At 46.3% G+C, this 12086-nt stretch overlaps 1 protein-coding gene across 1 annotated transcript in view; it reads right to left on the bottom strand.

The window, feature by feature from the left end:
• Window positions 1-12086, bottom strand: part of FRY (FRY microtubule binding protein) — a 314552-nt gene that overhangs the window by 76518 nt on the left and 225948 nt on the right. The window contains exons 33-37 of the mRNA XM_023740362.1: window positions 11628-11837; window positions 10773-10876; window positions 9838-10023; window positions 6083-6281; window positions 4347-4468 (exon numbers count right to left, since the gene is read on the bottom strand). Coding sequence (XP_023596130.1) covers window positions 4347-4468; window positions 6083-6281; window positions 9838-10023; window positions 10773-10876; window positions 11628-11837 — 821 coding nt within the window. The remainder of the gene's footprint in view (window positions 1-4346; window positions 4469-6082; window positions 6282-9837; window positions 10024-10772; window positions 10877-11627; window positions 11838-12086) is intronic.

Raw genomic sequence — 12086 nt, 5'->3', positions numbered from 1 at the left:
TCTTGGTCATCACGTTAATGTGGACCAGGAGGGATAACTGAATGTCATTGCTCTGAGTTGTATGAGGAGCCCTGGTGGAACAACTGGTAAAGCGCTTGACTGCTAACCGAAAGGTTGGTGGTTCGAATCCACCCGTCGGCTCTGTTGGAGAAAAGACCTGGAGATCTGCTCTTGTAAAGATTACAGCCTAAGAAACCCTATGGGGCAGTTCCACTCCGTCACAAGGGCTAATATGAGTTGGAATAGATTCGACAGCACCCAACAAGCTCTAAGTTGCAGCTTGGCTGTTTGTTCCTCGGGACAAGTAGACAACGTAAGACAATGTCCCTGCAGAGAAAACCGAGGCTCCTGGAAAATGGCCTTAGACATACTCGCGGAGGTAGATATAGTGTTAAGCCCATATCCAAACCAAAACCAAATGTATTGCTGTCGAATCAATTCCAACTCATAGCAACTCTACAGGACAGCACAGAACTACCCCATAGGGTTTCTGAGGCTGTAAATCTTTACGGAAGCAGACTGCTACATCTTTCTCCCATGCAGTGGGTTCAAACTGCTGACGTTGCAGTTAGCAGCCCAGGGCTGAACGCTGCACCACCAGAGCTCCTTCTTAATCCCATATAAGCAGCTACAAACTAATGAATGGATCATGTTTCAAAAAGTTTCTTTTTTTTATGTCTTTGCTTCTTCGAAACACATTTTCCTACTTCAACCATTTTAGACATGGAGGTTAAGCCCCTGGCAATGAAAACCAGCTTATTTAAACCACAACGACCCTGAAGGATGGATTTGTACTGCTAGAACTACACACCCTGCCACCGCGACGGCAATGTCCCTTGGCAGAGGAGAGGAAAGTGTCCCCTGGATGCAGTGTAAGCCCTACATCTCCCAGCCTGCTGTGCAGGTGGGTGTAACCAGGAGTCTGAGTTCAGGAAGTGTGGGACGCCACGTTCCAGCCTGGCTTGCGGACTCTTGCTGCGTACTCCTCTGTGCTCTCTCTCGTCCTCCACCCACTGGCTCAATGCAGAGGACCCAATAGAGGCCTGTGACCTAGGGGAAGGCAGAGCCCCAGGACTGAGGGTCTTTGAAGCACCACGTGGAAGCTGCTGTCATGTGCCATCGAGTCGATTTCAACTCACAGCAACCTTACAGGACAGAGTAGAACTGCCCAATAGGGTTTTCTTGGATGTCGTCTTTACGTGAGCAGATTGCCAGGTCTTTCTCCCACAGAGCCGCTGGGTGGGTTTGAGCTGTTAGCAGCCAATCACTTAACAATCGTGCCACCAGGGCTCCCTCCCACGTGGAAGGCTACTTGCCATATAACCACCTGGAAATGCTATGTGAGCCCCAAGTCACCTTCCAGTGTGGTAAACCTCCCTCTGAGCTTTTGGGCTTGTTAGTTACAGCAGGAAGCCACCCTGACTGATACAAGTGTTTCTAGGAACACGTTTTTTTTTTTTTTTTTTGGTGTGTGTGTGTGTGCTGTACTGGAAACAGACCTAAAGCAGTGATGTACAAGGAGGGAAATAATAATAGAAAAATCAAACCCAAACTCATTGCTGTCAAGTCAATTCCAACTCATGGTGACTCTGTGTTACAGAGTGGAATCCCTCCATAGAATTTTTTTGGCTGCAATCTTTATGGAAGCAGAATGCCAGGCGTTTCTTCCGTGGCACCACTAGGTGAGTTCAAACTGCCAACCTTTAGGGAAGTAGTTGAGTGCAAACTGTTTGCACCACCCAGGGACTGCACAGGGGTGAAAGCAGGTCGCGGTGTGGAAAGACTTGGACTGTGAGTGGTCTGCAGCACCTTCTGAGAACATGGTCTAAGGCACTCATGTGTTCGCTCAATTTTTATTATTTTCGTATAACCAAGAGTTTTCAACAAATTAATGGTCCACATACAAACAGTAAATTTCTCCCTTTGGGTTGTGTCTAATTGTTAAGTGATTTTTAAGTGGAGGACAGTGGTTAAGAGCTCGAGTCCACCAGCCGCCCCTTGGAAACCCTACGGGGCAGTTCCACTCTGTCCTATAGGGCGCCATAAGTTGGAATCAACTCAACGGCAATGGGTTTGGTTTTTTGTTTTCACATTTTAAAGAAATTCCAAAGGGGAAACTCAAAATAAGAAATGGCAATTCTATTCCTAGAAAAGGAGCCTTCTTGTCGCAATGGTTAAGTGCTCGGCTGCTAACTAAAAGGTCGGCATTTCAAACCCACCAGTGGCTCCGTGGGAGAAAGACCTGGCGATCTGCTCCTGTAAAGACTACAGTGTAGGAAATCTTACGGGGCAGTTCGACTCTGTCACATGGGGTCGCTATGAGTCGGGATCAATGGCACACAACAGGAACATTCCTGGAAAGATTTTCCCATTTCAGTTTATCAGTCTTTTCTGCTTTGTAGTGAGTATTCTGTGATAATGAAAAGACATGCAGCTAATCTGAGCTGTGTCACATGGTGGGATGTGCTCATTATCAGAGCAGCTGGGAAGACCCATGAGCCAGACCTACGACTGCAGCCTGGTGCACGGAAAAAGGCAGAGAGAGATTTTGCACCGTGTGAGGAACCAAATTTAAACTTCACACTCCAACCAGCCCAGGATGAGTGGGATCTAAAAGGAATTCAGCCGAAGAGAAACACTTAAATATTATTGTGCTTGTCATTGTGCTGTCAGCTGCTGGTGAGTCAGCCCCCGACTCAGGGCGACCTCCGACTCAGGGCGACCCCATGCACAAGGGAACAAAACGCTGTCCGGTCCTGCGCCGTCCCCAAGATCAGTTGTGGACTGGACCATGTGATCCACAGGGATTTCATTGGCTGGTTTTCAGAAGTAGATCGCCAGGCCTTTCTTCCTAGTCTGTCTTAGTCTGGAAGCTCTGCTGAAAACTGCTCAGCATCATAGCAACACACAAGTCTCCACTGACAGATGGGTGGTAACTGTGCATGAGGTGCCTTGGCCGGGAACGGAACCTGGGTCTCCCGCATGGAAGGCGAGAATTCTACCACGGAGCCACCACTGCTCTCATTATAATGCCGTTGTTGTGTGTCCTTGAGTCGCTTCTGACTCATAGCGACCCTATGTGACAAAGCAGAACTGCCCCATAAGGTTTTCTAGGCTGTAACCCTTACAGGAGCAGATCACCAGGTCTTTTCTCCTGTGGAGTGGCTGGTAGGTTTGTACCGATGATCTTTCGGTTAATGATTGTGCCACCAGGGCACCTATTATGGTGCTAAAAACAAAAACAAAAACGTTGTTTTTGAGTCAATTCCGACCCATAGCAACCATGCAGGACAGAGCAGAACTGCCCCAAAGGGTTTTCAAGACTGCCACATTGTTTTCCTTCAGAGCAGCTGGTGGGTTCGAACCTCTGACCTTTCGGTTAGCAGCTGAACGCTTACTGCAGCCTAAATAGGAATCATGATGTGTTCAGAACATTGAGCGAGCATTTGCAGAGGTACATGTTCTGAAAAGTAATTATTAGCAAACACTTTTAAAGCCAAAAATATTTGATCACAAATTGTTTTTTTAAAAAGTCAGTTTGTAAGGCTGACAATTTCTCATGCTTGAGTCTGATGACAGTCAGTACATAAACTTTATTTCTCAGGGCCTTTTTTCCATAGAATTACTATTGTGAGCACAGTTTAATTCTACTAAGGCAAACGAAGCGAAGAGTACAAGTAACCCTGGGGAAACCACCTGACGGTACAGAGCGCACATACGCAGCATTAACTAGTACTCAGTTAGGAAGCGTCTGAAGTAAGCGTCAAAAATGAAACGCTGAAATACGCTTATGCGACAGACACAGAGTATCAGGACCGTACATGTAAGATGTTTAGTCATGTGGGTGGAAAGGAGCCCTGGTGGCACAGTGGTTAAATTGCTCGGCTGCCAACCCAAAAGGTCAGCGGTTCAAACCCACCAGCCACTCCGTGGGACAAAGACATGGCAGTCAGCTTCTGTAAAGATTACAGCCTTGGAAACCCTGTGGGGCAGCTCTACTCTGTCCCATAGGGTCGCTGAGTCAGAATCGACTCGACGGCAACAGGCTTGGTATTTGCAGTCACGTAGAGAAGGAACACTGGTGGTGCAACAGTTACAAGCGCTCAGCTGCTAACCATATGGTTGGTAGTTTGAATACCCCCGGCAGCTCCGTCCAAGAAAGACCTGGCGATCTGCTCCCGTAAAGATTACTGCCTAGGAAACCCTGTGGGGCAGTTCCACTCTGCCATACGGGGTCGCTGTGAGTCGGAATCGACTCGATGGTACCCAACAACTGTCATGCACGGAGAGAGAACTCCATATGGAAAAATGCTGACAATGGGGTTTGGAGAAAGAGGATGAAGTACCTGACTTGGAATCTTTAAACACAGACACGACGTGGCGTAGGAAATTGGTGAGCTGTTCAGCACTCTTTGAATTTTGATTTTTGGGTGTGATGTCTTCATGGCACCAAAGAGGCCCAAATGCCCTGAAACGAAACACATAAAGTGTCAGACGCATATCTATCATTTGGTATTTCTGAAACGGTAATAAGCAGTTCAACTGCAGAGGTGCAACATAGTTCTCTAAAAAGTTTACTAATTAATTCGGGGGTAAACTTCACCCTTATAAAGCTTACCAGCATACTCAAAACGTGTAGCTAATTTTATGGAGACGTATTAAATTTCTGGGCAAAATTAAAAGCTTCTCAATTCACCAGAACAGTGTTTGGCGCAGAGTAGGTGCTATGTAAGTGTTTGTTCAATAAGATGATATACAATGCTAAATAATGTATATTTAGAATATATTAAACTATAATAAATATATTACATATTGTTGTTGGGTGCTGTTGAGTCGATTTTCGACTCATAGCGACCCCATGTGACAGAGTACACCTGGCCCATTGGGTTTTCTAGGCCCTGGTGGTGCAGTTAAGCACTTGGCTGCTAACTGAAAGGTTGGCGGTTTGAACCCACAAACTGCTCTGTGGGGGAAAGATGTGGCAGTCTGCTCCTATAAAGATCACAGCCTAGGAAACCCTATGGGGTAGTTGTACTGTGTCACATGGGGTCGCTATGAGTTGGGATCGACTTGACGGCACCTAACAACAGTATCCCGCAGCCCCCTCCTAAGATCCTTCCCATTAAATTCCATGTTGAGCCGAGAGCAGAATACCCCGCATTACTAATTGAAGAAAGATAGTGTGTTTTTCCAGTAAAAAAAACAACAAAAATCACATGCGATATCAGATGACATGTACACAGACTACATTTTGAGGACTTAACTCCCTGAGAAAGGAGACCAAGCCCCAGGTGACCGGTAAGCATGCCTTTGTACAAACACTAGGCCTGGGCTGCTAGGAATCCTCATTAATCATTAAGCTGAACCATTAATTAGAAGAACCAGAAGACCTGAAAATAAAATAGTGTGGTTCGCAGCTTTTTTATTGTGATTTACTGTCATTTGGTTCATTGCTCGTCATGCTCAGCACCATTTCTGGTTTCTGACTTCCACATATCAGCGACTCTGGGCACCTACCTGCTCCGGGCTCAGCCGCGGCCACCAGCTTTGGTGTCCAGAGTGCTGCTCTCTGCCGAGCCTCAGAAGGCCCGGCTCCTGGTAGCTGTACCAGGTAATTAAAGTCCTGCCGTCCACAGGCACCACCGTCCCCCCCCATCTGCTGCCTGGTGGTTACTCGCAGAACGTCCCTGCCGTCGACCGTGACAGCAGTGGGGTTTTCGACAATGTCTACCAGTGTCTGCCTTTAACACAGACCCCCGAAATCCACTGCCATCAGGTCAATTTCAACTCATAACGACCCTGTGGGACAGAGTACAACTTCCCCATAGGGTTTCCAAGGCTGTAAATCTTCACGGAAGCAGACTGCCACATCTTTCTCCTGCAGAGCAGCTGGTAGGTTCAACTGCCAACCTTTCAGTTAGCAGCCAAGCGTTTAACCACTGCGCCCCCAGGGCTCCTTTACACAGACTCCAGCAGATGCCATGTGGGAGAGAAACCAGGGCTTTGTTGGAACTCTGGCTCACTGTTCCTTCGTGTGGTTGACAGTGTGGCTCTCGGCATGGTGAGTGCGGCCCCCCATTACCTGGTCGTCAGAAACTCAATGAGCTTGTTTGCCTTCTCATCCGTCTCGGCGGCCGCGTCCACATCTTCCGCCTCCTGCGTCATCTGCGGGAGGTTCCCGCTGCTGCCTCCCAGGCTGATGCTGGACGAGGTGGAGCTGGAGCTCAGCCCCGAGTCGGGCAGTGGCGAGGACTGGTCCTCTCGCAGGAAGTCAAAGCCACCTGGTGGGAGAAGGAGGTCAGGGTGCACAGACGGGTGCAGCCAATTACATTGTTCTGGAGAAAATACTCGATTGAGGCTCTAAGAAACCAGTTGCCGTCGAGTCAGCCTTGACTCATGGCGACCTCATACGTGTCAGAGTAGAAGTGTGTTTCATAGTGTTTTCCATGGCTGATATTTTGGAAGTAGATCGCCAGGCCTTTCTTCTGAGGCACATCTGGGTGGACTCAAACAGCTAATCTTTTGGCTAGCAGCCTAGTGCGTTAATTGTTTATGTCACCCAGGACCACACACGCACACACATTAGATATAAACAAACCCATTACCGTCAAGTGGATTCCGACTCATGGTGACCCCATGTGTGCAGAGTAGAACTGCTCCATAGGGTTTTTAAGGCTGTGGCCTTTGGGAAAGAGATCACCAGGCCTCTCTTCCAGTGTGCCTCTGGGTGGGTTCGAACTGCCAGCCTTTCAGCCAGCAGCTGAACGTGTTAACCATTTGCACCACCCAGGGACTCTGACTTAGGCTACAGCCATAACCAAACAGGGCCCACGTCCTCCCCTTGCTGACGGAGTCAGCGGCACCGCTCGGTGAACCAGTGTATGTTTGGTAACATGAATGTGGTTTGCTGTTTCTTACTCTGCTGTTTTTTTAGTGGATGCTTTCTTGCAAAAGAATTGGGGTGTGTGTGTGTGTGTATGTGTGTGTGTGTGTGGGTATATGGGTGCGCAGGATGAGGAATAGATCAGCTATACATGGATCTGACTGCGCTGTTAGTAAATTCTTCCTGGGTATTAGACTACTTAGAAAACAGACAACAACATCAACAAAAAGCCTGTTGCCGCCGAGTCGAGGGACCCTATAGAACAGAGTAGAACTGCCCGGTAGGGTTTCCAAGGAGCAGCTGCTGGATTCGAACTGCTGACCTTTCGGTTAGCAGCTGAGCTGTTAACCACTGTGCCACCAGGGCTCTCGTTAGACTATTGAGACAAGTGAAATGATAACCCTTTGGAGGGTTGTTGTTGTTGGGTGCAGTCAAATTGATTCCGACTCATAGCCACCCCATGTGACAGAACTGCCCCATAGGGTCTTCTAGGTTGTAATCTTTACAGGAGCAGATCGCCAGGTCTTTCTCCTGTGGAACCGCTGGGTGGGTTCGAAGTGCCAACCTTTTGGTAAGCAGCTGAGCACTTAACTGTTGTGCCACCGGGGCTCCTTTTTTGAGGATACCAGTAACTTAATGGGTGAGGAATTACATTATGTGCAATGTTTCTGAAAAACTAAGCTCAGAAGCTTGACTATTATGTGTTTATTAATATATTTTAATAAACACATCTCATGATATTGAAAGAAACATGTTATAAGCAAACACTGTTTTTTCCACGATGCTTGGTTCACATCCTGTATCTCTGGGTATGTCCTGGGTCTGAACACGTCTACACTCAACCACCTCTTCCACTTCATGAGCAGGACAAGTGCGTAGTCCTGGTGCGTCTGACAGATACGCTGAGCTAGGGGTGAGGGGCCTGGGCTTGAGTGTCATCTCTGCCACTCACCGTGAGACCTTGGGGACTTCACAGAACCTCTCTGTACCTCTGCTTCCTGTTTACAACCTGAAGGCAGTAACGGCTATCACCCAGGTTTCTAGCGTGGAGCTCTGGTGGCGCAGTGGTTAAGCACTTGGCTGCGAACCAAAAGGTCTATGGTTCAAATCCACCAGCTGCTCTGCAGGAGAAAGATGTGGCAATTCTGCCCTGTCCTACAGGGTCGCTGTGAGTTGGAATTGACTTGACAGCAATGGGTGTATAGTTGAAACTTGGTGCTCATTGAATGTTTATAAAAAGAGGTATTTCCCATACCCTTTATAGACCTATTCAGCGTGTATTATAGATTAATCATTTTCACTATTTGTTGTTGTTGTTTTTCTAAATCCCCACTTTAAACCATTTTATGCCACATCAACGGTATAGTGTATGGCAAACGGATGCACTCAGATATACAACTTAATGGACATTACAGTTTTCTCAGCCTAAGGCCACACTTAAGGGAATCCATGCTCATCCTCAGGAATGAGAACAGCACTGTCATAACTGTTCAGATTCTTTTAAGTCAGCATCCGTCTAGTAGAGAAGGTTCTGTGTCTCTGAGAGGCTATTGATGGATTGTTTTCAAGTGTAAATTGGTTCAAAATAGAGGGCTTAAACTGAGATCCCGTTAAAACCCATTGCCACAGAGTTGATTCCGACTCATAGAGGCCCTATAGGACAGAGTAGAACTGCCCCCTAGGGTTTCCAAGGCTGTAAATCTTTATGGAAGCAAATTGCCAGGTCTTTCTCCCGTGGAGTGGCTGGTGGGTTTGAACTGACAACCTTCCGGTCAGCAGCCGAGCGCTTAACCACTGCACCACCAGGGCTCCTAAACTGAGGTCGGTGGCCCTTAAGACTCAGAGTTAATAATGAATTCATATCTCCTTTCCAAGGAAATCTGTTACTCAGTCAGAAGACAAGACAGTGCTAAGTGACAAATAAAAAGATGCTGAGTATAATTGATGAATAAGAGGTGTGTCCTTTGCAAAGTCATGAAGAAAGTACAAAGTGACACAGAAAATGCCACACCATATCCAATGCCAATGAAATAAAATACAATAATTGAGTAAAAAAAAAAGCAGTTCCTAAACTCTCTTAACTGGTCATCTTTATCATCATTTTAAGATATTTTAAACATTCTGGTTCTAAATGAAAACCGCGATCAACCTTTTGACATGGCAGAGTAATTTTTCTGACTCAGCTAATAGCTTCTGTTCCCATTTCTAAGAACAAATTTTTGGTTTTAAAACAGCAGGGGTTTTTAATAAGCTCCCCACTGATGGTGCCTTCCAGAAAAAAAGTCAGTCATTCCTTGCAGTGAAAATTCCTTTGGGAAAACTACAGTGAACCCAAGAGATAAGGCTGGCTCCTTGGCAAGGACCACTGTCAAGGCAGTGGACGTGATCGCTGTTTTCTGCGTTCTCATCCTTCAGCGCTGTTGTCTGATACTCTTGGCCAAGGGGAGTTTTAATTTAAGATGCATGAGTAGAAACATAAGAAACCCTGGTGGTGCAACAGTTAAGCGCTTGGCTGCTAACTGAAAGGTTGACAGTTCAAACCCACCCAGCAGCTTCCGGGGAGAAAGACCTGGCTATCTGCTCCCGTGAAGATTACAGGGTAGGAAACCCTATGAGGCAGCTCTACTCTGTCACATGGGGTTGCCATGAGTTGGAATCAACTCAATGGCACCACCACCACCAACAATAGGAACATATTCAATGAGAGCAACAACCATAATAATAATGAGAAAAAAATATATTTAAAAATACTCAGTAACAAAGTGGAATTCTGGGAGGCACGTTCATATCAAGGAAAATGGTGTGGATTCATTGTGCTGTGATTTTATCATTTGGAAAGTTGGAGGTAACAGCACTAGGGAGCTAACTTGTGCTCCATTGACACCTTCAGTTATCTTTGAATTTGTGACCCTGACTCAGCCTCTCTGAGTCCCTGCCACTCCTTCTCCTGTTACCTGTGTAGAGATATTCGGGTTGGTAACCTGGCTGGACGGTCAGGGTCTTGGCTTCACTCATCTCTCGAGTCTGCAGCAGCACAGACGCAATGGCGTGGAAGCTGCTGTTGCCAGACAGGGCGATCAGGAGGTGGAGAAGCAGTTTTTTGCTGTGTTCAAAGACTTCGGGCCGGTAATGGTCCAAACCTGGAACAAAGCGTGGAATCTCTTAGTGTAAACAAATTTTAAGCTAGTTTACATTCCAAAGACAGTAAAGACTCCAAGATACCCCAGAGGAACACATTAAAGGAATGTTTAGTTTTCTTCGTGATTGTTTGTGTTACCAACATAAAGAAGTTGGGCTTCGGAAACATAAAACGCTGTCTCCCTTAAATCAAACGTTCTCATAACATGCGGACGGATGGCCTTCTCTTGACCTCTCTGTAGCTTTTGAAATGGTTAGCATTCCTCCTTCGCTGAACGTTCTCTGCCTTGGATCTCCCGTTACTGCAGGATTCTGATTTTATTCATCTCTCTCTAACAGAACTTTGAGCCTCCTTGGCTGTTTCATCTTTCCATATTTTTTCTACAACTTGGGTATTTTTAAAGCTCAATCCTTGGCCCTCTGTACTCTATATTGTTTCTCTCTTTGCACGCTGTGTTGCAAACGCTTAAATTTATCACCTCTTGCCAAAGGCCCATCTTCTTTTGGCTATTTTCATAGAGTATTCGCGAAGCACCACGCTATTTACGTCACATTAACGGGACAACTTTGAACAATGACCAATCAACTGAAATTTTAGAGCAGATGTCACAAAAAGGCAATGAAAAACGGAAGTGACTAAATATCTCCGAAATGAGGCAAGCAGGATGTCAAGGGAAAAGGAAATCTCTGTGGACTGTCCCTGTACGTTTGGGACCCTGCTGGCTGTAATTCCTTTCAGATCGAGTCTTACCTAAGAAGACAGCATGAAGTAATAATGGTAGATGAAGAGCCCAATCTTCTCTCACACTGTGATCCACCACCATCTCAGTCATAAAAATGACAGCAATATTGCACCTGATCAATGAAACGATGAGATTAACGCAACTTCTACAGAGGATGGAAAAACACTGATTTTAAGCCACAATTAAATACAGCCCTTAAACCTTGTGGAAGAACAAGGCTCCTCTTGCAGGGAAATGGAGTTTCACTTCTGAGATGTCATAAGGCTCCACATCAAGAAAAAATGCCCGTTGAGTCAATCACACAATGGAGAGTATACTGTTGTCGTTGTTGTTGTGGGCCGTCACGTCGACTCTGACTCATGGTAACCCCGTGAAACAGAGCAGAGCTGCCCCATAGGGTTTTCTAGGCTGTAATTTTTACGGGAGTAGATCCCCAGGTCTTTCTCCCGCGGAGTCGCTCAGTGTTGGGTTTGCACTGCCGACCTTTCACTTGGCAGCCGAGCGCCTAACCCATTGTACCACCAGGGCACCTACTGGAGAGTGTACTAGTCACTAGATAGTACGAGCGAAGGATGATGAGAAATAGAAGACATGGTCCCACATTTCTAGTTTCTTACAATCTTAAAAGCATGACAATTAATACATATATCAAGATTGTATCAATTCACAGGACCCCAAAGGCAGCTTGGCACATTGGTTAACATTCTAACAAACTCTGCCAACATGGCAGTCAGCCATGGCCCCACTGATTTCAAAGGTCATTTCATTTCATGGGGCTTGTGATAGGTTTCCCTCTTCTCATAGGAAGACAAATCCAGTAAAAGCTAAGTGGTCATGTTCCTCTATCTGTCCATGCTGCTCACCGATGGAGTGGCCCCCGTGGAGTGATGGTTTCTGGGAGGTAGTCAACCAGGGGTGCCCAGCATCCCCCAGTACAAGGCATCGGTAAGGGCTGTGGCTGCTTGGTCTCCGTGATAGTCAACAACCAGCTCGCATAGGGAGACACTGGATCAGCTGTAGGGTGAGAAAGAAAAGTGTGCTTTATTTTCTGCGAGAGAAGATTTCTGTTCTCCCTACTTGGTGTTTTTTAGAAAGAATCTTACAAATTCTTGCTTGCAAAAATAACTTTCCAGCCATCCAATTTGGTGAGAATGAATTCCATGGCTTAGAATGACTTGATGAGGTTTTCTTTGTCCCTTAATTTTTTGATAGCTAATTAGTAGTTATTCATTACAGAGCAATTGGAAAATACAGACATGCAATAGAAAACATTAAATCCTGTGAATTCCCGTGGCTGTGAAAACTTGCTCTTTCTCCGATCT

This window comes from Trichechus manatus, unplaced genomic scaffold (genome assembly GCF_000243295.1).
Source record: "Trichechus manatus latirostris isolate Lorelei unplaced genomic scaffold, TriManLat1.0 scaffold00153, whole genome shotgun sequence".
In the NCBI taxonomy this organism is placed as follows: Eukaryota; Metazoa; Chordata; class Mammalia; order Sirenia; family Trichechidae; genus Trichechus; species Trichechus manatus.
Note: the sequence above shows the minus strand (reverse complement) of the source record. Positions and strands in the feature narration are given on the sequence as shown.